General features: G+C 35.0%; 1 protein-coding gene and 1 long non-coding RNA gene across 2 annotated transcripts in view; one reads left to right on the top strand and one right to left on the bottom strand.

Annotated features, from left to right (window-relative positions):
- The first annotated feature begins 2,240 nt into the window (after positions 1 to 2,240).
- On the top strand, positions 2,241 to 24,584 carry LOC128249273 (uncharacterized). Its single transcript, XR_008265366.1, has 3 exons — positions 2,241 to 2,302; positions 23,657 to 23,698; positions 24,559 to 24,584. It is a non-coding gene; the product is annotated as an uncharacterized LOC128249273 (long non-coding RNA).
- Positions 10,556 to 25,313, bottom strand: part of LOC106884413 (WD repeat-containing protein 19) — a 123,731-nt gene continuing 108,973 nt past the window's right edge. The window contains exons 34-36 of the mRNA XM_014935776.2: positions 21,758 to 21,881; positions 20,472 to 20,548; positions 10,556 to 11,313 (exon numbers count right to left, since the gene is read on the bottom strand). Coding sequence (XP_014791262.1) covers positions 11,199 to 11,313; positions 20,472 to 20,548; positions 21,758 to 21,881 — 316 coding nt within the window. The 3' untranslated portion in view covers positions 10,556 to 11,198. The remainder of the gene's footprint in view (positions 11,314 to 20,471; positions 20,549 to 21,757; positions 21,882 to 25,313) is intronic.

Below are 25,313 nucleotides of genomic sequence, written 5' to 3'. Positions count from 1 at the left end.
ATATATATATATATATATACATACACATGCAAGGGAGTTCTGAAATATTCCTGGCTTTATGGATATCACAAAAGGCCTGGTTGGAGGCCCAACCTTCCAAGTTCTTTTACAGGGCTTAGAAAAACTAAGGGACTGCTGCAATAAGTATGTGAATCTGAGAGGGGAATATGTTGAATAAAATCATGATAACTGATCCTCTTGTATTTTCTTGTACCCAAAGCCAGGATACTCTTCAGGACCCCCTCATATATGTCTGTAGATATATATATAACTCTTTTAAGCAAAATAATATATTCCTCTATACACAATCATACAAAAAAATCCACCTTTTTTTGTATTTATTTTTACTCGCATATATATATATATATATATATATATATATATACATACATCCGTATTATGTATGTATGTATGTATACACACACATGCATATGCACATGCACATGTGGCTTCTAGTAGCAAAAGCCTGAACTACAACAGGTTTGTCCTACAGAGAACATTTCCAGTTATCCTCGTATATATATATATATATATATATATATATCATTGTCATCATCATCATCATCATCATCATCATCATCATCATCATCATCATCATCATCGTCATTTAATGTCCGCTTTCCATGCTAGCATGGGTGGATGATTTGACTGAGGACTGGTGAAACCAGATGGCTACACCAGGTTCCAATCTGATTTGGCAGAGTTTCTACAGCTGGATGCGCTTCCTAATGCCAACCACTCTGAGAGTGTAGTGGGTGTTTTTACGTGCCACTGGCACAAAGGCCAATCAGGTGGTACTGGCAACGATTCAGTTGTGGCCAAAAGTTTGAAACATTTTTGGAACATTTTTTTAAAAACTAAAATTGTTATGCCCAAGTACAATTCAATTCAAATATAACTTTGGATATTTAATATAAAAATTCTAATTTTCAGACTAATGTTCCAAGCTTTTGGTCATGACTGTATATTGATATATATTTATAAGGTTTGCTTTGCAGACAGTAAAAGGGTACTTCTCTTGTATAAGACACTAATAATTTCTTCAGTGCATTAGCTGTGGGTTGTTTTATATTTGGCGGTTTATATATTTAATGTAATTCTGTTGTTTCTGCACTAAAATGTTCATGAACAGACTTTCTACTTCTAAACTACCAGGAAATATTTTCACATGATCATATCTCTCCAGTATGTGCTTTTTGATAATGTTGTCTAATTATTTAGCAATCTTGTGCATTGTTGTATTTCACATATTATAGGTTTGAGAGTGTTGTTTTCTTTGTGTATTTTTACTGTACCCCAGATATGTGCTAGGGTGAGTTCTTCTTCAATACAGAAGAAAATTAGAGGCCTCCAATTTGTGCATTTATCACTGCAATTGGTTGATTCAGTTTAGCTTTTAATTTTGTGGTATTATCTTTCTGAATCCTTATAAATTTGTGTTTGTCAAGTAAATTTATGAATCCTCATAAATTTGTTTTTTGACATCGAGTAAAGCCCTACAACTTCATAAACATAGATGATAAACTTGACAACTTACTTTTAGGTGAATGTAATAAAAATAAAAAACAAATACTTATCAACAAAACATTAACAAGATCTATATGATTCAAAAAATAACATAAAATTATGTAAAAGTGACAAAAGTAATATATTCATAATCATGGATAAAAATTAATATTTACTTAACAACAAATTCTGTCAGACACTGCAGCTTGAAAATATTTAGGCCTTGATCAATTGCTTAATCTTCTACAAATCTGAGGTGCAGCTCATATAAAAGTATTGCTCACATATATTGGGACAAACATGTTACACACATAAATGACCCAGTCCATATTGAAGAGAACATTTAGCTTATTAGCAAATTAATACACATTCCTCTCCCACTCAGTGACATAAGCAATTTTACATCAAAAAGCTAATATGAAAGTTTCTTTCATGGTATTTACCACAGTGTAGTTTGTTCTAATAAAACATCCATGTTTAAGTGGGGATAAATATTACCTTTCAGTATTAATGTTGCCTTTGTCGCTGATATATATTTGTAAATAAGCTAACTGGCTAATGGTGATACCAGTGCCTACTATGGTACTGTCAATGTATATATTGTTAGCAGGGAGGTGAATTGCTGCTACCTCTAGCGGTCAAGTGTCCATCATTGACAAGACCAAACAAGGTCAAAATCACATGGTCTGGAGGTTGCAGAGATTTGTCTCCCTGCTAGCAATACAAACAAGAATGCATTTTGTACCAAATTTATATTGCAGACTTCTCAGTATATCCAGGTTTCTGCAGTCAACAGGTATTTATGTTTTTTTTCAAATTTTAATTATTTCTGTAGAAAGTTTTGCAACACCTGCGATCGTTGAGAGATTACTGTATAGGTTGTTCTAATAGAGCATCCACATTCAAATAAAGGGGTGAAAATGCCCCCCACCTCTCTCTCTCTCCCTCAGCAATAATACAATAATTTATGTTCCTCGAAAGACTTCTTAGTGTGCTTTTTCCACACAAACCCACCAAGATACTCCAACTTTTCTTTGTCTTACCATATCTGCTCTGTCTTACCCTCCAAACTAAACCCTAAATAAATAAATTTAGTCAATCATTTCCCCCCTGAGCCCCAACCTTCACCAATCCCTTTCCTGTAAGGTTTTTTTACCTAAATGCATGAACCGACAAACATTCAGACTAAACATCAACCACATCAGACATGCATCAATGATGTAGCCTCTACATGGATGATTGGCACACAAGAAATAACAGCCAAATGTCCCTCAAGCTAAACATCAACATCATCAGACATGTACCAATGATGTAACCTTTTTTTTTGGTTGCTTGGCATATGAGAAATAGCAGCCAAACGTCCCCCAAGCTAAATATCAATATCATCAGATATGCATCAGTGATGTAGCCTTTTTATGGTTGCTTGATATATTGGAAATAGCAGTAAAATTCCACTCAACTCACACCAAATCATCTTACAAAAGGCCACATTTCATAATATAGTAACAGATAATCCTAAAAAGATGGGATGGTCACATCTGGAATGCTTTTGATCATCACTCTGGTTGCTCTGGGGCTGAACAAAAAGAACCTTATAAAACCTCAAGAGATGTGATTATTAGGTGGGGTAGGGGTGCAATAGTCATGGATGTTACTGCAAATAAAAGAGAAATATAATATAACAGGGTACTGTTCTATTTTAACCAAACTCATAGGATTCTCCTAAACATATTTGTTGCCTAATGCTTTCCATAGTCTAACATCATTGTCTCATTTGAAAAGCCATTTATATTAGATATTTGATGTTCTCCCTTTCACAACCAGCATTGTTATTTCTCAACAACTCTGATGGATATCAGAAGATAGTCTGAGAAAGGTTTTTATTATCATCATCATCATCATCATCATCATCATCATCATTATTATTATTATCATTATTATTATTATTATTATTATTATTATTATTATTATTATTGCTATTATCATGCATTCAATAATGACTGGTTCATGAAATCATGCTTAACAAAAGAATTTAATTTAATTTAGTTTAACAATATTGTGGTGATAGGAAAATATGTAATCAGTAAACAAATATTCATAAAATGCTAAATAACTTCTCGAGAATTCCTTTGTAGACTACAAATCATATCAATGTGCTCTTATTCTTTTTTTACTCTTTTCTTTCTTTTTTTTATCATGGGATAGCCTTGCATTCAGAAGGTATAATTAAGATGTAGTGCTGGAAATAATGTAATGCACCAAAAGTAAAACTTTTAACAAAACACAATTGTGGTATTTTGCTAGTATTGACTTTGATCTATTGAAAATCATATTCAGATGATCGATGTGGAATTTTCATGTTATATAATACATATCTAAAAATAAATAGTGATATTTGAAAACACTGCCAATACAGATATCTAGATGATACGCCAAGCAATCCATTGGTGTTTGTTCTTATACTTGTGGAGACAGTAAATTTCAAAATATATCATGTAACATATTGGTTTGTGTTTTATACCTGTGAAGTTAGCATATATCATATATGTTTATTATGGACACTTTCACACTATAAATCAAAAATAGACTAAACTATATAATTTACAAAAGTAGATAGACAATAGCAATAAAAATGAGTCCAAAAAAACATGCACACGCCTTCAGTTGTGCACCATAATAGGGAATATTAATATTTCTTTTAAAATATTTTTAAAGGAATCCAACACACAGTATTACCATGAGTGATTTGTGAGGTTGAGGCAATAACAGTCTCACAAGCATTGTCTGATTCTTCCAGTATGATGAATGATAGAAAAACTATAGTATTTAATTTCATGTAATTTCATTTTACAGTTGTGGTTATTGATTTTGTTGTTGTTGCTGTTGTTGTTGTTGTTGTTGTTACTGCAGCTGTTGTTGTTGTTACTGTTGTTTAGTCCCAAGTCAATTCTGATTTAACAGACCTAAGCTCAGAAGTGCACAGCTTAGTGGTTAGAGCACTGGGCTCAAAATAAAGAGCTTGTGAGTTCAATTCTTGGACCAAGTTGTGTGTTGTGTAGTGGAGCAAGACACTTTATTTCACAATGCACCAGTTAACTCGGCTGTAGAAATGAGTTGCAACATCACTGGTACCAAGCTGCATCAGCCTTTGCCTTTCCCTTGGATAACATTGGTGGCATGGGAAGGGGAGGGTGGGATGCATGGGCAACTGCTGGGCTTCTACAAACAATCTTTCCTGGACTTGTGCCCTAGAGGGGAACTTACTAGGTGCAATCCCATGGTCATTCATGACTGAAGGTGGTCTTTATCCTTACCTTTTTTTTACCCTCAGATCAGAAGTATTTTAGTCCAGCTCAGCTTGACATTTTAGAACTGTCTGGAATAGCATTATCTAACATGTTCTTTTTGTTTTATGATCATAGGGTATGGTTTCAGGTAGACTTGGTTACTATTTCCAGGATCACATTGAGGCTTCCTTATTGGCTTGTTTACTTGGGTTTTCTTTTATACCTGTGAAGTTAACACATTTTAAAATATTTCTATGTCTTTTTGTTGAATATTCATTTTAAAATTTCAAATCACTGAAAGAGAACTTACAATGAATGGTCTGATACAAAACTGTAGAAGACAAATATATTTTCAAAAGAGAGACAACCATCCTATTGATACTACTTGTTACCATTTGAAACTATTTTATTTATCATCATCATTATTCTATCATCCACTTTTCCATGCCTGGGACAGACAGAACTCATTGTGATAGATTTTTCTACAGCTGGATGCTTTTCCTGTTGCCAACCTTCACTTGTTTCCAAGCAAGGTATTATTTCCTCATGACTAGATATGTTTTCAGGAAAGACTGGAAACAAATGGCACTGCTTATGTGATGGTGAAATTCATTTACAACTATCATGAGATGTCAAAACAGGAGGCACAAACACATACACACATGTAAATATGATGGGCTTTTTGCAGGTTGGATACAAAATACAAAATGGGTCCCTTGTTCTTGCTTTCATCTTAAGGGCCTTATCATCTTCCTTTAAGAATCTAATACCTTTGGGTGGTGGCAGCTGGTGTTTGTCAGCGTTAACCCTTTATTTTAGTAAAGAAGAAAAAAAAAAACAATTAACTATTTCGGGAAGTAAATGTACCATTTGGTAATTTTCAATAATTATATAAGCATATGTGGTACCTTCTGGTTATGGCTATTAATACAACAGAAATAACTATTCTCTCGTAACACAAGTCAGGATTAGAAATTTGAATTTGAAATTATGGAATAAGAGTAAGAAGAGGCATAGAATTTACATATTTAATTTCTATCTGGGGGTAATCATGTATAGTACTAATTCATTCTTTCTAGAAATCTTTAGTGTGATTTAACCTGTAACTTATTAATTAGATATATCATGAAGAGGGATATTTCATTTAAAATTAAAAGTGAAAGTAATTAAATTCAAAAAGTAATTCTTGTAATGTTTCCTAAGTTTCTATAAATGACTAGAGTAATTTTTAGCATAATTTTTAATGAAGTAATGATATATTGAAGTTTCCATTAAAAATTAATGTTTTAACGGTGAAGCTGCATGATTTAGTAGTAAAAATAGATGTTTTCAAAGAAAAGTATTGAGAAAGAACTCAATATCTTTTATCTTTATCTTTTACTTGTTTCAATCATTAGTGTGTGGCCATGCTGGGGCACTGCCTTGTAGAATTTTTTTAGTTGAATGCATCAATCCCAGTACATTTTTTTTCAAGACTGGTACTCGTTCTATCGGTCTCTTGTGTAAACACACCAACACCAATTGCCAAGTAGTGGTGGGGTACAAACACAGACTCAAACACACACACACACACACACATATACAACAGGCTTCTTTCAGTTTCCATCTAGTAAATCCACTCACAAGGCTTTGGTCGGCCCGACGTTATATTATTATTATTATCATCATTTAACATCCGTTGTCCATGCTGGTATGGATTGGATGGTTTGACCAGTGCTGGCAAGCTGAGGGGTTACACCAGACTCCAGCATGGTCTCTATGGCTGGATGCCCTTCCTAATGCCAACCACTCTGAGAATGTAATGGGTGCTTTTACGTGCCACCGGCATGGGTGCCAGTGGCATGATACCAGTATCTACTACGACTACAATTTCACTCGGCTTAATGGGTCTTCTTCTCAAACATAGCATAATGCCAAAGGTCTTGGCCATTTGTGATTGCCTCTGTGAGGCTCGACGCTCAAATGGTGCTTATTACACGGCATCGGCATCAGCCACATTGCCTCCATGAGGCAAATGTTTAAATAAATATTATTATTGTGGAAGAGCAAGGTTTAGTAGTTAGGATGTTGCATTCACAATCATAAGATTGGGGCTTTGATTCCTAGATCAGGCATTTCATTGTGTTCTTGAGCAAAACACTTCATTTCATGTTGCTCCAATCCACTCTGTTGGCAAAAATGAGTAACCCTGCAATGGACCAGTGTCCCATCCAGGGGAAATATATATGCTTCAGAATCTGGGAAGCCAGTCCTATGAGCCTATGGCTCAAGAAAGACTTTTGATTCTGTTTTTTTTAATTATCATCATTCAATGCCCGTTGTCCATGCTGGCATGGGTTGGGCAGTTTGACCAGAACTAGCAAGCTGGGGAGCTGCACCAGATTTCAATCTGATTTGGCATGGTTTCTACATCCAAATGCCCTTCCTAATGCCAACCACTTTACAGTGTTAGGGGGACAAACACAGACACACAAACATACACACACTCATATATATACATATATACGACGTGAGCGTGCTTCTTTCAGTTTCCGTCTACCAAATCCACTCACAAGGCTTTGATCGGCCCGGGGCTACAGTGGAAGACACTTGCCCAAGATGCCACACAGTGGGATTGAACCCAGAACCATATGGTTAATAAGCAAGCTACTTACCACACAGCCACTCCTGTGCCTATGATCAAAAGCATTCCAAATGTGACCATCCTAACATTTTCTTATGTACAGGGAACACTGTACCACATTACCCAACATCTCATTTCTAAGAGTGTAATTTATGGAAGACTTGGCTACTATTTCTAGCTGATCATGAGATTAGGAAGAAGCATCCTTAGAGGCTTGTGTGATGAAGTTACTATCATAATTAGTTATGATAATAGTGATGTTGATAATAGGGATACTGCCAGTACTGAAAGATGAGATGAAAATGACGATGATCATTATCATTTCCTGTTCTCAGTTCTAATGCTGATTTATCTCTCAGCATCATGTCAATTGTTGCAGCTAGACATGTTTCCAAATAAGACTGGAAATGAACAACCATATTTGTATGGGAATAATGATCATTTACACCATCACATGATATCTAGACAAGGATATACACATGCACACATATATATATATATATATACATTTCCCAACTACATGGTTCTGGGTTCAGTCCCACTGCATGGTACCTTGGGCGAATGTCTTCTAGTATAGCCTCAGGCTGACCAAAGCCTTGTGAGTGAATCTGGTCGATGGAAACTGAAAGAAGCCCATTGTATCTATATGTGCATGTGTGTGTGTGTGAGTGTGTATCATTGTGTCTGTTTGTCCTCCACTTTACAACTGGTGTTGGTTAGTAATGTACCCATAACTTAGTGGTTCGGCAAAGAGACCACTGGAATAAGCACAAGGCTTAAAAAAAAGAAGTACTGGAGTTGAATTGTTCAACTAAAAGTTCTTCAAGGTGGTATCCCAGTTTGACTACAGTTTAAAACAAATAAAAGAAAAAAAAAGAATATATGTATAGGCGCAGGAGTGGCTGTGTGGTAAGTAGCTTGCTTACCAACCACATGGTTCCAGGTTCAGTCCCACTGCGTGGCACCTTGGGCAAGTGTCTTCTACTATAGCCTCGGCCGACCAAAGCCTTGTGAGTGGATTTGATAGATGGAAACTGAAAGAAGCCCGTCGTATATATGTATATATATATATGTGTGTGTGTGTGTGTGTTAGTGTGTCTGTGTTTGTCCTCCTAGCATTGCTTGACAACCGATGCTGGTGTGTTTATGTCCCCGTCACTTAGCAGTTCAGCAAAAAGAAACCAATAGAATAAGTACTAGGCTTACAAAGAATAAGTCCCAGGGTCGATTTGCTCGACTAAAGGTGGTGCTCCAGCATGGCCACAGTCAAATGACTGAAACAAGTAAAAGAGAGTAAAAGAGTAAACACACACACATATAAACAATGTGATTCTTTCAGTTTCTTTCTACCAAATTCATTCATAAGACAATAGTTGGCCTGGAGTTACAGTAGAAGACACTTCTCCAAGGTTCCACACAGAGGAACTGAACCCAAAACCACATGGTTGGGAAGCAAGATTCTTAACCACAGAGTCACACCTGTGCCTATAAACAACATATTTAATAATACAGACCTAATGGCTTTATGTGAAAGTTGGAGGAACTTGAATATTGTTTGGTTAGGGTGGATTTATGGCTTCACAACAACAATTCAGTTGGCAATAAAACAAAATATATTCTATAAACACCAATAATATATTTAACAAGAGCACTCAGAGGGCGCAAACTTCCGCCAACGCATTTTAAAATGTGAACATCTGAAATAAACTCGACTGCTCTCACAAACGAGAATACTAAAAATGAACCCGACCACTCTAAAACATTAAGTAAAACACCGGAAAAATAATCCAGAATCCTTGTCTGGCACCAGATTGATCCCAAAATCTAATCAGTTCATGCCAATCACAAGGCCAAACATCCCTGAACGTTTCATACAAATCCATCCAGCGGTTCTTGAGATATCTTGTCCACGGACAAACAAACAAACACATCTGAAAACAATACCTCCGTCTTCGCTAAGGCAGAGCTAATGAGATCGGACCAATTATCAATGATTTCTACACCTGTGGAAACACATTAAAAAAATAATAATTTTTTGTATTTTGTAAATTTCAAGGTAGCTTTAATAAGAAAGATAACCGGAGAAAATTCTTTTCAGAGTTGCTTCCCCTGAAAGAAAAAAACTTTGCCTTTGCGGTTAATATTTGAGTGTATTTGTTTTAGTTTCAATTCACAGTTTTAGATCAAATCATATGCCTGGCAATTACACTTCTGAAATTACTATATAGATATATGACATTGTATACAACTAGTAAGTATGGCTTAAAGAATTTTTAGTCAAATGAGTCAACCCCAGTACTATTTTAATTTTCTTGGCCTGGTACTTATTTTATCAGCCTCTTTTGCCAAACCACTAAGTTACAAGGACGTAAACACAACATCGGTTGTCAAGTGGTGGTGGGGGACAAACACACACACACACACACACACACACACACACACACACACACACACATATGATGGGATTCTTTTACTTTCCGTCTACCAATTCCATTCACAAGGCTTTGGTCACATAAGGCTAGCATTTTTGAAAAAAAAAAAAGCATTAGTTGTTAACTCCAGTATTTAACTGATACCTTATTTTGTTGACCTTGGAAGGATGTAAGGCAAAGTTGACCCTAATGGGACTTGAACACAGAATGCAAAGAGTCAGAATAAATAATGGTTTAAAATTTTGGCACAAGGCCAGCAATTTCGGGGGAGGGAAGAAGTTAGTTATATCAACCCTTGTGTTCAACTGGTACTTATTTTATCAACCCCAACAGGATGAAAGGCAAAGTCAACCTCAATAGAATTTGAACCCAGGACATAAAGACAGACGAAATTCTACTAAGCATTTTGCTCAGCATGCTAACAATTCTATCAGCTCACTGCCTTAGTCAGATCAATTATTAGTTTCAAATTTCGGTACAAGGCCAGCAAGTTCAGGGAAGAGAGTAAGTTGATTACATCAACCCCAGTGCTCAACTGGTACTTATTTTATTGACCCTGAAGTAATGAAAGGCCAAGTCGACCTTAGCAGAATTTGAACCCAGAATGTAAGGATGGACAAAACACCACTAGTCATTTTGACTGGTGTGCTAATGATTCTGACAGCTCACCACTCTAAATTCAGAATAAATATATAAATATTGCAAAGCATTTTACCAACACATGTCTGTTATATATTTATTATCAGTTATTTTTTACATCAACAAAAAGAAAGAACAATGAATATAATGAAATGAAATTGAAACAAAACAAATATTAAAGGAAAATATACTGTCTCAAAACATTGTGTATGTGAGTTTCATTTCACCCATGATAATTTGTGGCAAAGTATTTGACAATACATGAACATTTTCAGAGTATATTTTTGTTTTAATTTGTTTGGATTTACATTTACTTTTTGACAGATGAAATAAAAAAAAAAATTAACAATTCTTAATATTTTTAAAGCTTTTCAAATATTTGTTTTCACCATTCCAATAAATTTTTAAATTTTAATGAGTTTTCACTCAAGAAAGCCATATCAGTTATAGATGCCATTCTTTACTGATAAATATATGAGAACCTAGCATTTTGGTCAAAGACACTAAACCAGAAATGCAGCATGAACATTCATTTTAAAAATAGGATATGCCCTCTTTCTAAATAAAGGGTTCTTGAGCCAAATTTTTATGACATAAATCTCTGCATTGTGATGTCTGTTTTAGAGAAATTTCTGATGAAGACATTTTTATCTTAACCAATTACTTCTTAAAGATGGACGGACTAATGTACAGAAGATATCGTGGTGCAGCCTATTCAATGCCTTGCGATGTTGGAAGAAACATTTTAGGATCAGTAACTGTAGTGAGTTCATTTCTTAAAATAGTTTCACTGCACATAGGACATTTCTCTTCAGATTCCAGCAATCTAGAAATATAGGGAAACAAAGAAAAAAATCAGCATAAAACAGTCTAAAAATATCCAAGTAATCAATAAAACAAATGAAGAAAATAATATTCTTTTTATTTTAACCCTTTAGCCTTCAAATTACTCTGTCAAATGTGATGCTTATTTGTTCATATTGTTTTGAATTAATCATGCATTATCTTGTAGCTTCAAGATTTCAATGATTGTTTATTTTTAGAATGACAGAATAGGATAGGAGTGAGAGGCTGGGTCAAGTCAGTTATGAATGTAAAACAGTAGAATATTTGGGCTGGATATGTCCAGTTTAAATGCTAAAGGGTTAATTTTATGCTTTATATTTCTTGATTCCCAACCAGGTTTTAAAGAAATCTTTAAAAGATAAACAAGAAGTCATTTATTGAGAATGCAGTTTATAAATCTGAATGCTATCTAAATCCATAGCTCTCTTGAAAGCTGATACTCTGTTATGTTATACAAGAAATTTTCATGCAAAGATGTTTTGTATGATATCAATTTTACATGCCAATTATGTATACACTGTTGATACTTTGCACTGTTGGTGAAACATTATACAAAAATGTCTGTCTCCTCCATCATTGTCCCATTTTAATTTTCTTGCTCATTCACCTTTAAAAATTTTAAGCTGTGGTATAGAATAAATTACAAAATATATTTCCATGTCACAGATATAAATATTTGTATATGTTTAAAAACTTATATAGGCACAAGCTTAGCTTATGATTGAGAAGTTTGCTTCCCAAACACATGGTCCCAGGTTCAACCCCACAACACAGCACCTTGGGCAAGTGTCTTCTGCTATAGCCTCAAGCCAACTAAAGCCTTGTGAGAGAATCTGGTAGACGGAAATTGAAAGAAGTCTATCATATATACATATATATAGTATGCATATGTATGCATATGCATATGTATATACATATGTGTATGTATATGTCTCCTTGTCTTGACCTCATATGATAGTTGTAAATGAGTGTCACTGTCACACAAGCAATGTCATTCATTTCCATTATTTTGTGAAAATATGTCTGACCATGGGGAAGTACTACCTTGCTTGGAAACACATTAGGGTTGGCAACAGGAAGGGCACCCAACTGTCTACTTTCTATGCTTGTATAGAAACTGACATTGATATTGACGATACATATATATATATACATATACTGGTTTGGCTTAAAGGGATAGGCATGTGACGTTGATGAAATTGAGACTAACAAAGGAAGGAAATTCACAAGGGCTTATGTTCTGTGAAAGAAGGCCATGAAACAGCATTGAATGATAGAACTGAAGAGGGAGAATACAATATGGGGTCAAGAGGAGACAAGATGTGAAAATCAGCTCAGCCTGAGTAGCAATGACATGCATTTGACCAGTAGTAATAGCAATAATAGATAGAATGTAAGGAGATTATAAGTTTCAGACCTCAAATTTCAGAGAGATTTATAGTCTGTATAATAACAATATTAACTATATCTCAGACAGACATTATATACCAACACTGTCGTCATTTCAACGTCCATTTTACCATGCTTGCATGGGTAAGATTTTCTACAGCTGGAAGGATGCACTTCCTGTCACCAACCGTCACCTGTTGCCAAGTTTGGTAACATTTCCTCTGGACATGTTTACACAAAAGACTAGAAAGGAAGAACACTTCTTATATGACAGTAGTACTCATTTATAACTTGTTTATAACTATCAGATATCAAAAACAAGGAAGCATATGTGTGTGTATTTATATATATCTATACATGTATATGTGTGTGTGTGTGTGTGTGTGTGTGTATATATATATATATATATATATATATATATATATATATATATATATATATATATATATATATATATATAGGCTTGATGGTGCAAACATGAAAAATAGACCACAAAACATGAGTATATATATTTTTATTAATAAATGACCGAGAGTTTCATGCATTGGCACTTATCAAATATATATATATATATATATATATATAGACACCATTTCGAGTGTGGCCGTTTTCGTGCGGGTGACACGTAAAAGCACCCACTACACTCTCTGAGTGGTTGGCGTTAGGAAGGGCATCCAGCTGTAGAAACTCTGCCAAATCAGACTGGAGCCTGGTGTTCCCATCCGGTTTCACCAGTCCTCAGTCAAATCGTCCAACCCATGCTAGCATGGAAAGCGGACGTTAAACGATGATGATGATGATGATGATGATGATATATATATATATATTATGTTTTAAAATTTTTCTTGAAGCCAAAACAATACAAGTAATTAAAAATTAATAAAACAGGTCGATGGTTAGTACTATTACCTGGTATTTCAATATTTCAGGGTTCTTTAGGAAATTTTCAAAGTAAAGAAGTTGATAGCTGCTTTTTCTGCTCTATAGTGTGTGTAGAGGGATTATTTTGTATTGCTATAGTATCTAATGAGTTGCATGCTGTTCAAAACTTATTAATTAGCAGGCTGTACTTGTTAATCAAAATAGTTTCTTTTATTCTCAAGTTCCCAATGTTTCTGTCTATGGTTTCAATAGAAACTTGAATGTCTTGGGTGTGGCATTTCCATAGGTATTTTTTTGATGGAAGAAGCATTAGAATAGAGGTTTTCTTTAGACTGTATGCAAACCTGTCTAATGGTATTTCTGATATAGAATTAATTACTTTTGTTACACGTGATTATATATACCATGAAGAATAGCAGACATATTTTCAACTTTGATCAGGCAGTTGAGCAATGTACATAGGATGTTGTTTTGTCTTGGCCTGATTGAACATACAACTGGAGTGTGCCAGTTGTATATTCAGTCCCTCTTTATGGGTTGCACAGCAGATTGCAGCAGTTGTTTTGTCATTAAAATGTATCTGTTAGTGGAGATGAATCCATTCCCTGTGATCTGGGGTGCAGAATCAAGCAGAGATAAGGAACCAGTGTTATTGGGATGCTCCACTTCAAATTTCATTTGTTCATCAATATTGCTGAACATATTACATGTCTGTCTGAACAGCCTCTTCAGAAGACGATGTTAATATGAGGATGTCATTTACATATCTGGTGAAAAAGTACATGAGTGACAGCCATTTAGTGCCCTGCATTCTAACTGATCCATATAAATGGTGGTCAGTAGGCCTGACAAGCTTCAACCCATTGGCAGTCCAGAGATTTGTTTGTAAATGGACTCCTTAAACTGGAGAAACTGTCCATTATAATGGCCATTAAAATAAACAATACATTTAACAATATCAATGAACATATAAAATTTGGAACACCCTAATAACACTGGTTCCTTATCCCTGCTTGATTTTGAACTCAAAATCATAGAGTATGGATCCATCTCCACTAACTTTTATAGAAAAGCAGTATGCTGGGTACCTGTTTGTATATCATAATTCATCCTTGCCCACCAGAGCTAAGATCGCCTACATTAGATATGAGAATCACAGGATATGCAATAAATGCAGCAAAACAGAAAGCAGAAACACCAACACCATAAAATTCCAAAGAGCCCTGATGGAGACTGGCTATCCACACTTTTTCATGAGAAGCCAGGACATCAAGAGTACCACCTAACAAAACCCACACATACAAGGATAATATGTTTCTTGAAACAGCCACTTTAGAGTGACAAAAAAAAAAACACAACTGCTACAATCCTAAGGAGAGATTGAATATATGACTGGTACACTCCAGACATTCCTCAAAAAAGATCCTAACTAAAAACTGGCCAAGTCTAAACCACACCATATGTACATTACCCAACTACCCGATTAAAGATGGAAACATATGTCTGCGACCCTACATGGTGTATAAAATCACATGTAATAAATGTAAAGAATTCTATAAAGGAAGTACCACTGGAAACTTGAAAATAAAAGAGCACAGCCTGTTAATTTATAACAGATATGACCTGCATGCAGCTGAGTGGCAAACCAACCTTTCATACACATACACCACAGAGCAGAGAAATCAGCTATCAATGCCTTTTCTCTGTAAATTTCCAAAAGAAGGGGTCCTAACACTCAAAAATTGAAATAACAGGTAATACTATAAACCATTAGCCTGTATTATTAATTTTTATAACTTGCATTGTTTTGGTTTTAAAGGAATATTTAAAAATATTTATATATACCAGACAATATTTCACAAAAACTATAAAAGATCCCCTACAGTCACGAAATCATCATGGCGTTGCACCTAGAAAGTTCCCCTCAAAGGCACAAATTCAGGCAAGTTGTTTGCGGAAGACCAGTAGCGGCCCATGCATACCAGTCTCCCCTCTGCAAGCCATCAATGTTGTCCAAGAGAAAGGAAAATGCCAATACAGCTTGGCACCAGTGATGTCACAAGTCATTTCTACACAATTCATTTCTAGAGCAACATGAAATAAAATGTCTTACTCAAGAATACAACACACAACCCAGTCCAGGAATCAAACCTTATGATTGTAAGCCTGACACTTTGTAAGCCCCAGTGCATTGCTTTACTCTGGGGTCTATAATGATGTAAAGGCAACCCTATCTATTGATGTAGATTAGAGATTCATGGCTTCCACAGATCTGACTAATACTACAGAAAAACTTAATTTTTCTGTATCATATCTAGGGCAATGGTGCCACAAAATTTCCAAAGGTGACTTGGTGACAAAATAAATCATTGTATTAAAAAAATTGGCATTGGTATCTTCTTATCTGACATAAAATTATCTTAAATAACAAAAAAAAAATGTCCAGAAGGGTTTAGTTGTGTGAAAGTAATGTCTCTTCCATTGTTCTGGTGTACATAATAAACATACTCAGTCTATTATATTCATGTCATTCTGAACTGACATTGGATAAAAAAAATGTATTCATATCTAGGAAAATAGCTGGTATTACAATGAATACATTCGACTGGCCTACACTACCACAGTGGTTATTGATAGGAAGAGAATCTTGGTGAAAAATTTCATACTATTTATTATATTAAAGTGCTAATGATAGATTCTTGTAGTGTAAAAAATTTGTTATGCTGTGGAAAGGAGGTGATAGAAATGTGTGTGTGCAATACAGAGAGAAAGACTCAAATGAACACTACTGGCACATGCATATATATATATATACGCACACTCATATACACACATGGATGTTATTGGTATGCACACACACAAATGACAATTAGCTGTGTGTGTACATGTGTATATAAGAAAATGGGGGAGGATGTTTACATAAGTTCACACCATTAGTGTTTGTACGTGCACACATGCCAGTAGTGTTTGTCTTAGACAAACGCTTTCTCTCTCACTATTTACCTGATGATTTAATGTATGCATCTTAGACCAAGTTACTGTTATGAAGATTGAACATCTATGTCATCTATTCTATTATCAATAATTAATCATGTTCCTAACTTTCCTCATAAAAATTTGTGTAGATGCAGGAGTGTGGTAAGTAGGTTCAGTCCCACTGCGTGGCGCCTTGGACAAGTATCTTCTACTATAGCCTCGGGCCGACCAAAGCCTTGTGAGTGGATTTGGTAGACGGAAACTGAAAGAAGCCCGTCATATATATATATGTATGTATGTATATGTTTGTGTGTGTGTGCCTGTGTTTGTCCCCCACCATCACTTGACAACTGGTGTTGGTGTGTTTACGTCCCTGTAACTTAGCACTTTGGCACACGAGACTGATAGAATAAGTACTAGGCTTACAAAGAATAAGTCCTGGGGTCGATTTGTTTGACTAAATGTGGTGCTCCAGCATGGCCGCAGTCAATTGACTCAAATAAGTAAAAGTAAAAAAGTAAAGTAAGTAATAGTCTGTCCTGGATACAGAGTTTTTCCTTGTTCCTTAGTTTCTTCATAAAATATGTGTAACAACAAATGCTGGATATTGGTGCTATCAACTGTACAATATGAAGTGTTCCTTACATTATTTTATTATGGAAATGGAGTTCAGTGTGTTGCAGGAGACAATGATCATAGAGCATGACAGCAAAAATTGAATCAGGAGTGGCAGAAATGATACAGGCAAACATTGGGAATAGGGCAAAAAGAAGAAATAAGAATCAGGAATAAAGAGAGGAAAATCAGGAATGATGGAAAGCATTAATTCAGAAGGAAAGGAATGAAATTAGTGCAAGAAATGGAGCTAGGTGTCATATGATAAACAACAACACTGGAGATAATAGGGAAAGAATGGGAATTGTTAGTCAAGAAATAAGTCAAAATATGAATAACAAAGATAGGCAAGAATATTTTGCACAAGCCAGGGTAGACAAGTTTTCCTAGAAAGTGAGGAGATGCTCATGGCAGACATTCATCATCATCATCATCATCATCGTTTAACTTCCGCTTTCCATGCTAGCATGGGTTGGACGATTTGACTGAGGACTGGTGAAACCGGATGGCAACACCAGGCTCCAATCTGATTTGGCAGAGTTTCTACAGCTGGATGCTCTTCCTAATGCCAACCACTCCGAGAGTGTAGTGGATGCTTTTACGTGCCACCGGCACGAAGGCCAGTCAGGCGGTACTGGCAACGGCCACACTCAAAATGGTGTATTTTATGTGCCACCCGCACAAGAGCCAGTCCAGGGGCACTGGCAACGATCTTGCTCGAAAATCCTTACACATGTCACGGGCACAAGTGCCAGAAAGGCGACGCTGGGCACAAGCGCTATCCCGATTTCACTTTCGCTTGCCCCAATAAGTCTTCGCAAGCTGAGTTTCGTGTCCAACGAAGGAGACGACATTGGCACGGGTGCCAGTCGTCGAATATAGTTCGATTTCACTTGCCTCAACAAGTCTTCGCAAGCGGGGTTTCTCAAAATGAGTGGTGGAGTTGCCACAGGTGCTGCTAGTTAGACAGATAAATTAAAACACTATAAATTGAGACAACTGAGATGACACATATGATAGTGGGACAGATGATGGAAGCTTAAGACAGTAGGAGAGATGCTACATTATAAACTTGTCTGTCATAGAGAAACAAACAAAGATGGTGACGATGATAGTAATGATGACAGCGATGGTGATGGTAATGATAGCGTTGCTGACAGTGACGGGGATAATGAGGATGTTAATAATGGTAGAACTGATGAGAATACCCAGGGTAATAATGACAATAATAATGATGGCAATGTTGATAATAATATGGCTTACGAAGAAGACTTTGATGGCAATATGATAGCAATAATAATGATGGCAGTGATGTTTTGCATGATGACAATTACAAGGATAATAATGACAATGACAATAGTGATGACGATAGTGGTGATAATGAATGGAAATGACATTGATGATGATAATAACGATGATTTATGAGATTGACAATAACAATAATGGTGATATAATCAGTTCATTTTGCCATACATGAGACATCTTGCCAAGAAAATACCTGGCAGAACACAATTAAACAGTCAGCTTTTGAACAACAAAGATTTAGATAACAATTCAGATTTGTAAATTGTATTCTCAAGAAATTACTTCCTGTTGATCTTTAAAGATCTCTTTAAAACCTGATAGCAACAATTTGGGAAGCAAGAGAAAGATTCAGTGAAAGTGGAGGAAAAAAAAAAAGAAAGGAAGAAGAGAAAGTGGGTGGGATGATGTACAGATTGAGAAAATATTTGTTAACAATGAAATGTGTTCACTGCAGTATGGTGTGGAATATTATGTGAGCATTAATATTTGTATTCAACATTTGACAGTATACACCTGCAATATGTTGAAATAGAGTGTGTATATTGAATGTGAATAACAGTTATACAGCTACATTTTTGTAACATAGTGTTATATAGCAATGTTACTGTAATACTGTGCTTTATAGCTGTAAGAGTATGGTATTAATTCATTTTTAACATCTATTTTCCAAGGCTAGTATATGTTAGATGAATATATTATTGAGACATTGTTTTATAGCCAGATGCCCTTTTTTTATATCATGAATCCTTACTCTTACTGCAAAAGCCAATGAATGCTTCATTGACAGGAGAAATGACATCCCCTCCACATGTAGCTTGTGGTTTTCAGAAAATGCAAATCTACAGAAGAACATGGGCACACAATACACATATGTACATATACATATGCGTGGCATGTAAAATGCACCATTTGAGCTTGACCAATGCCAGTGCTACCTGACTGGCACCCGTACTAGTGGCATGTAAAAAGCACCATTCGAGCATCGCCGATGCCAGTGCTGCCTGACTGGCTCCCATGCCAGTGGCACATAAAAGCACCCATTACTCTCTCGGAGTGGTTGGCATTAGGAAGGGCATCAAGTAACTTGGGAAATGTATATCTTTCATAAAACTCTAAAACAATAACAACATTTAAACACATACACCCTCACCACATATGCACATGCATATACATGGTAGAATTAATGGATTGGCACTTAATGGATGCAAGTACACACACAAACACAGATGCTTATATTCAAAGAATGTAATGAAAACTTCTACAAAATACCCACGCAACAGACCTGATATGCAAGTAATGTTGTGTAAGTCAGAGAAACGTAAAACATTTATGTACACTCACTACAAATTGTACAGCTTCTATACCCTAATGTAAGGTTGAAACTTAGTAACTATAATTTAATGAGATACTGTACTCCATTTATAAATATTTAAACAGTGTTTAGATACTCTACTAAATTCAATTTATAAGCAGAACAGTAAAAATATGCAAGACTTTTATAAATATCAGCATCTAACCCAAGGTCGAAACTTAATAACTGTAATTTAATGGAGCACTGTATATTCAATTTATAAATGCTTGAACAGTGTTTGGATCCTCTTCTGAATTCAGTCTGTAAGCAGAACAGTAAAATTATGCAAGACTTTTGTAAATTTCAGCACCTAATCTAAGTCAGTTTTATCAAAATTCCAGCAATGGAGTTTTACTTGTTAGTTAGACATTATTTTGCTACTTATTTTACATTTCTCCTATATTGGAGAAATTAAAGAATTTAAAAACAAAAAACATAACTCTGCCACCATAAAGACATTGGCAGAAGCATATAGAAATGTGATTGCCAAAACATAAACCACCAACATCTGACTTACCAAAATGTAAACAAAAACTGACTGCCAAGTCATGAAGCTTTAAAAGGCTTAAAACAATAAAGAAATGTTTAAAAGAAATGGAATATTTATCATTCTTCCTTACTTTATATATTCTGAGTAAAGTGCTGGGAACTGACATTTTGGACATGCAGTGAGATTTTCTTTAGTTATATGGCATCCCTGACAAGAGAAAGAAGACAAAAAATAAAAATTAAAATTAAATAAGTAGTATAATATAATTTATTCCCCCAACATAGCAAGAGATCAAAAACAACCAAAAACTGCCGTATTTTCTCAAACCTAAATTTTTCATAGCCTAACTGAAAGGGAAAAATGATTCTTTAATCTTTTTTTAACCATTCTACAACACAAAGCCAAAACTCTTTCACATTACCTGGTTAGTGTTGTGGTGCAAATAATGTTTTATTTTTATTTACTTATTTTTCTAATATTTGTCTTAGGAAGAGGGAGAATACCCTTTATCAGTTTTCAACTATTCTTTTACGCCCTCAAAGACTAAACAGACTGAATAAACATCAAGAGTTCCTTGCGACTGCAGTTAATGTTTAGATTATTTTTGCAGTCAATGTTAATAATTGGAAGGAAAACATCATCAATACCATTCAACATTTGTTCTCCATGCTGGTATCGGTTAGATGGTTTGACACAAACTGATGAGCCAAAGGGCTGCACCAAGTTCCAATGTCTGCTTTGGCATGACTTCTACATCAGGATGCCCTTCCAACCACTTTACAGAGTGTACTGAATGCATGCTTCCATGGCATCAGAAGTGCTGGAAATCAGATTTCATTTGATGGTTCTATCCATTGATGGGTGTTAGTGATGGTAGGTTAAAATTAAATGCATTGAGTGCTGAGGTCAGTAGTAAAGAGAAATGTCAACAAAAATAAAGAGGAGGAGGTTCTTTACAGTATTCATTTCCTCCAATAGTAACTAGCCATTGAAGGAGCTTCAATGTGATTGCTCAAACTGCTAGAAAAAGCAGTTAAATATCCTTCAAATTATACACAACCATCTTAGAAAAAAAAATAATATATTAACTAATATAGTTCTTGATACATTTTGCCTAAATAAAAGATGAAATGATCTTAGATGGAATGTTTTCTCATCATGGGACTGGGGCTAGTTAACAACTCTAACAGCTCCTTGGTCCTCCATGTTCTCTACAACACTATCAACATAATGCTCCATGTTTGCTACAACAATATCAACAGTTTTCCATGTTCTCTACAGCAACATCATTACAGTCTTCTACAAGGATAAAACATATCTAAATCTCAACAATTCCACAACCTCATGTTAGCATGAAAAAAACAATAGAAGAAATAAAACACACACAGACACAAAAAAAAATGGCTGATAACTTACTGTAGCTATACAATAAGGAATGTTCATCTTACAATCAGGACATACTAAAAGAGTTTCTGGAATTGATGACTGACAAAATGGACATGGAGTTAAGAGTTCATCTTCTTCAGATTTGTCTCGTTTCCTAAAAGCAAAATAGTATACAACTTGATAAATATTTAAGAGTAAATATTAAAACTAAATAAATGATACCCAGAGGTAATTTCACTCAGTCATATTGTTGATATTCCTTGTCAGTGTCAGCACCTTCCCTCAATTTCTATATGATACATTCACTAGCTGACCCCATACTGTCAAAAGTGACGACTAATTGTCATAATTTATATATAAATATGGATGGTAAATCAACTTAATACATTTGTCAATGTTATCAAGTGGTTGTCTTTTGAGATGTGACATTGATCATCGTTTGCTACTGAAAGAACACTGGTTCACACTAACATTCACATACTTCCCTTGTACATGCACATACATACACACACAGAGTTGAAACACTGATTTTTCTTTTCAGCATTGAATGTTCACCATCCCACTTCCATTGCGCACACACACGTTCACATACCTCCCTTTTACATACACACACATACACTCACACAGAGTTGAAACACTCCCACTATCTGTTTGCCCACTGCCCCTTCCTTCCTTATTCATCTATCACCCTTTCCTTTCTCATTCATATACTGTGACGGAGAAAAACACAAAAGTATTATTATAGTAGATCTCTCTTCATCTTGCTGGCTGGATAGAGACATGCAATAAGACTGAAACACATTCGTTACTTTCAATATGAGTCATGGCTTCAAAGATATGATCTACTCCTAAACTACATTTTCTATATTTTCCAAGTTAATTAAAAATTTTCAACTCATTACATGACATATGTAAAACCTTGCTATATTTTTTTTAGTTAATACACACAATGTTCTCCTGAGGTATTTTCCCCTCACCAATATTGTTATTATCACATGAGATTGTTATCATAACAGGGTGTCACCTTAAGAGATTGATATCGTATAAGGCTTTTACCATAAAACATTAGCATCATTTACAAACTGTCATTACAATAAACTGGCATGAAATCAGGCTATAATTGTAACACACTGTCACCAATAACAAGCATTCATACACTGAATTGTCATCACTAACAAGCTTTGTCTCATTTCTAACATTCTTAACAATAATAAAAGAAACATGTCAGCCAAAATGGTAGACATGGAACTAAATGTTTTAGAACAAAGGTTCTCAACAGGGGCCATTTAGAACTCGAGAGGGGGCAGATTTTTGAAGCAAAGGGGCACTAGGGGGCATTAAGAGACTTGGGGGCGCTAGAGGGGCGCTGGAAGCCCCTTGTCTTTGGTAAGCTTAATTTGAAATTAACGAGTAGTAGCGGTAGTTTCACATCTCTGCGACAGTCAGTTTTTAAAAAAAACCATGCTGTTTTGTTTCAAATTTTCCAAAAATTAAACACTTTTTCCACTTTGATGACACCAAGCAAATTCCTGATATCATGTGTAACTGGTGTCACTAAAGTGAAACCCTCAAAACAAAAACTAAAAACAGATGAATAGTGACAGATGATTAAAAGAAAAAAGTAATGAATAAAAATGGAAAGCTAAATGTGTGTGTGTGTGCGTGCATGCATGCGTGCATGCATGTGTGCGTGCATGTGTGTGTGTGTGTACAAATATATAAAGACTGGTAGTCAGAATTTTGGATCAAACTGGCTTTTGGGAGTGGCTGATAGGTATGTATTTGTGTATGTGTGTGTATGTATGGGTATGTTTGTATGTATATGATTGCATGTGTTGCCATTTTGAATTCCTTTCTGCGATTGAACTTAAATTGACCTCTGGCTATTAAAGACTCAACTACACATACATACACACACATTTGTTTTAGGTTTTGTACCCATTGAACTGCAGCTATACACCAGATAACATGGTAAGTCTTATGTTCTGAAATTTATATTTTGAATTTGTTTTAATTATAAAATTACACCCCAGCTAAAAACACATCTTTTGGCTTTGGAAAACAGAACCTTTTCTTTTTCTTTCTATATTTTTTGTTAAGTTAGAATTTCTCTGTTTTGGTCAGGATTTTCTAATTTCTTATATCAAGCAATGGATAAAAGCATTTAAAAAAAATTAAATTCATAGAACTGAACAAAATCACAAATATTAATTTTAATCTTAATGATGGAGGGGAGTAAACATTCTCCATTTCCTTAATACTAACAAGAGCATAGTATGAGGGATATTTGGCTGTTATTTCTAGCAAATTGAACAACCATACAGAGAGTACCTCATTGGCTCATTTGTTGATGTGTATAAGTAAACAAAAACTAAAAGAAAAACAGACACTAGCAAACACACACACACATATATATGAATGGGCAGAATTGTGATGTAAGCATGTGCTAAAACCCCTCATAACTTCCGTATTTTTACGAATTTTTACAAAATTTTTTCGATTCTGTCTTCTGCATAATGGAATTGATAGGATTATGCAACAAAAAAAAATTCCACGCAATTTTGATTTTGAAGTATTTAAAAAAATTATTTGCAAATTATAAAGAGAAACGAATGGTAGATTCGGACTATCTGTATTTTAAAACCATGAATTAAAAAAAAAAAATTTTGTCTGTGTCAAATTTATTCTCCAGAAGTTCATGGCGTGGAAAACTGTATCAAGATAACCAATTTTCAGATTTTTTTCTTCCTTTTAAAAAAAATGCAGATTTTATGAATGAAGCAAACTAGATCCTCAATAAGAAATGAATGTTTAATATGACAAATTTTCAGATTCTTTTACAGTGTTTTAAAAGGGGGCTGATTTTGAGATTCAAACTAACAAGATCCAAATACACTGAATACCATCCTCCACAATTTGCTACTCATATGAATTTCATATGCATTTCAACAATTCCTATCAAATACACTCTCTTTCTTGAGCATAAAAAATCCTCTTCCCAGGTGACAATAACTTATATATCAGATTGTTGCACAAGTTCTAGCTGTTTTGATAAGGGAAATTGGAAAGGTTTGAAATGATTTCATCAGCATTTACTTGTACCAAAGAACACTCTTTCAATAGACAACATGATTTCATAAGTATTGCATGGTGGAAATAAACACAATTACCAAACTTTCAATCCATTATTTCAATTTTTTTGCATTTCAATTTGTACATCTGTACTCCCGACTGCATACAAGCGCATATGTAAAAGGACATCCTTTATTTTTTAATTATTATCTGCTGATAACAAAATAAGTAGTATATTGAAAAATAAAAAAATATCTTGTGGTGGGGAGGGGCATTTGTGACTCCAAGGGTCAAAAGGGGGCCTTTGGCCAAAATGGGTTGAGGACCTTTGTTTTAGAATATTTACTTTCACTTGACTTTGTTTGTCATTGGAACTAGTTTATCATTGGAACTATACTAATATTATAAATGAGTGAAGTTGGCAAGCTGGCAGAAATGTTAGCATGCTGGGCAAGATGCTTAGTAGCATTTCATCTGTCTTCACATTCTGAGTTCAAATTCTGCCAAGGTCAAA

Source organism: Octopus bimaculoides, chromosome 1 (genome assembly GCF_001194135.2).
Source record: "Octopus bimaculoides isolate UCB-OBI-ISO-001 chromosome 1, ASM119413v2, whole genome shotgun sequence".
NCBI classification, from domain to species: Eukaryota; Metazoa; Mollusca; class Cephalopoda; order Octopoda; family Octopodidae; genus Octopus; species Octopus bimaculoides.
The sequence above is the reverse complement of the archived record's forward strand: the minus strand, read 5'-3'. Positions and strand labels throughout refer to the sequence as shown.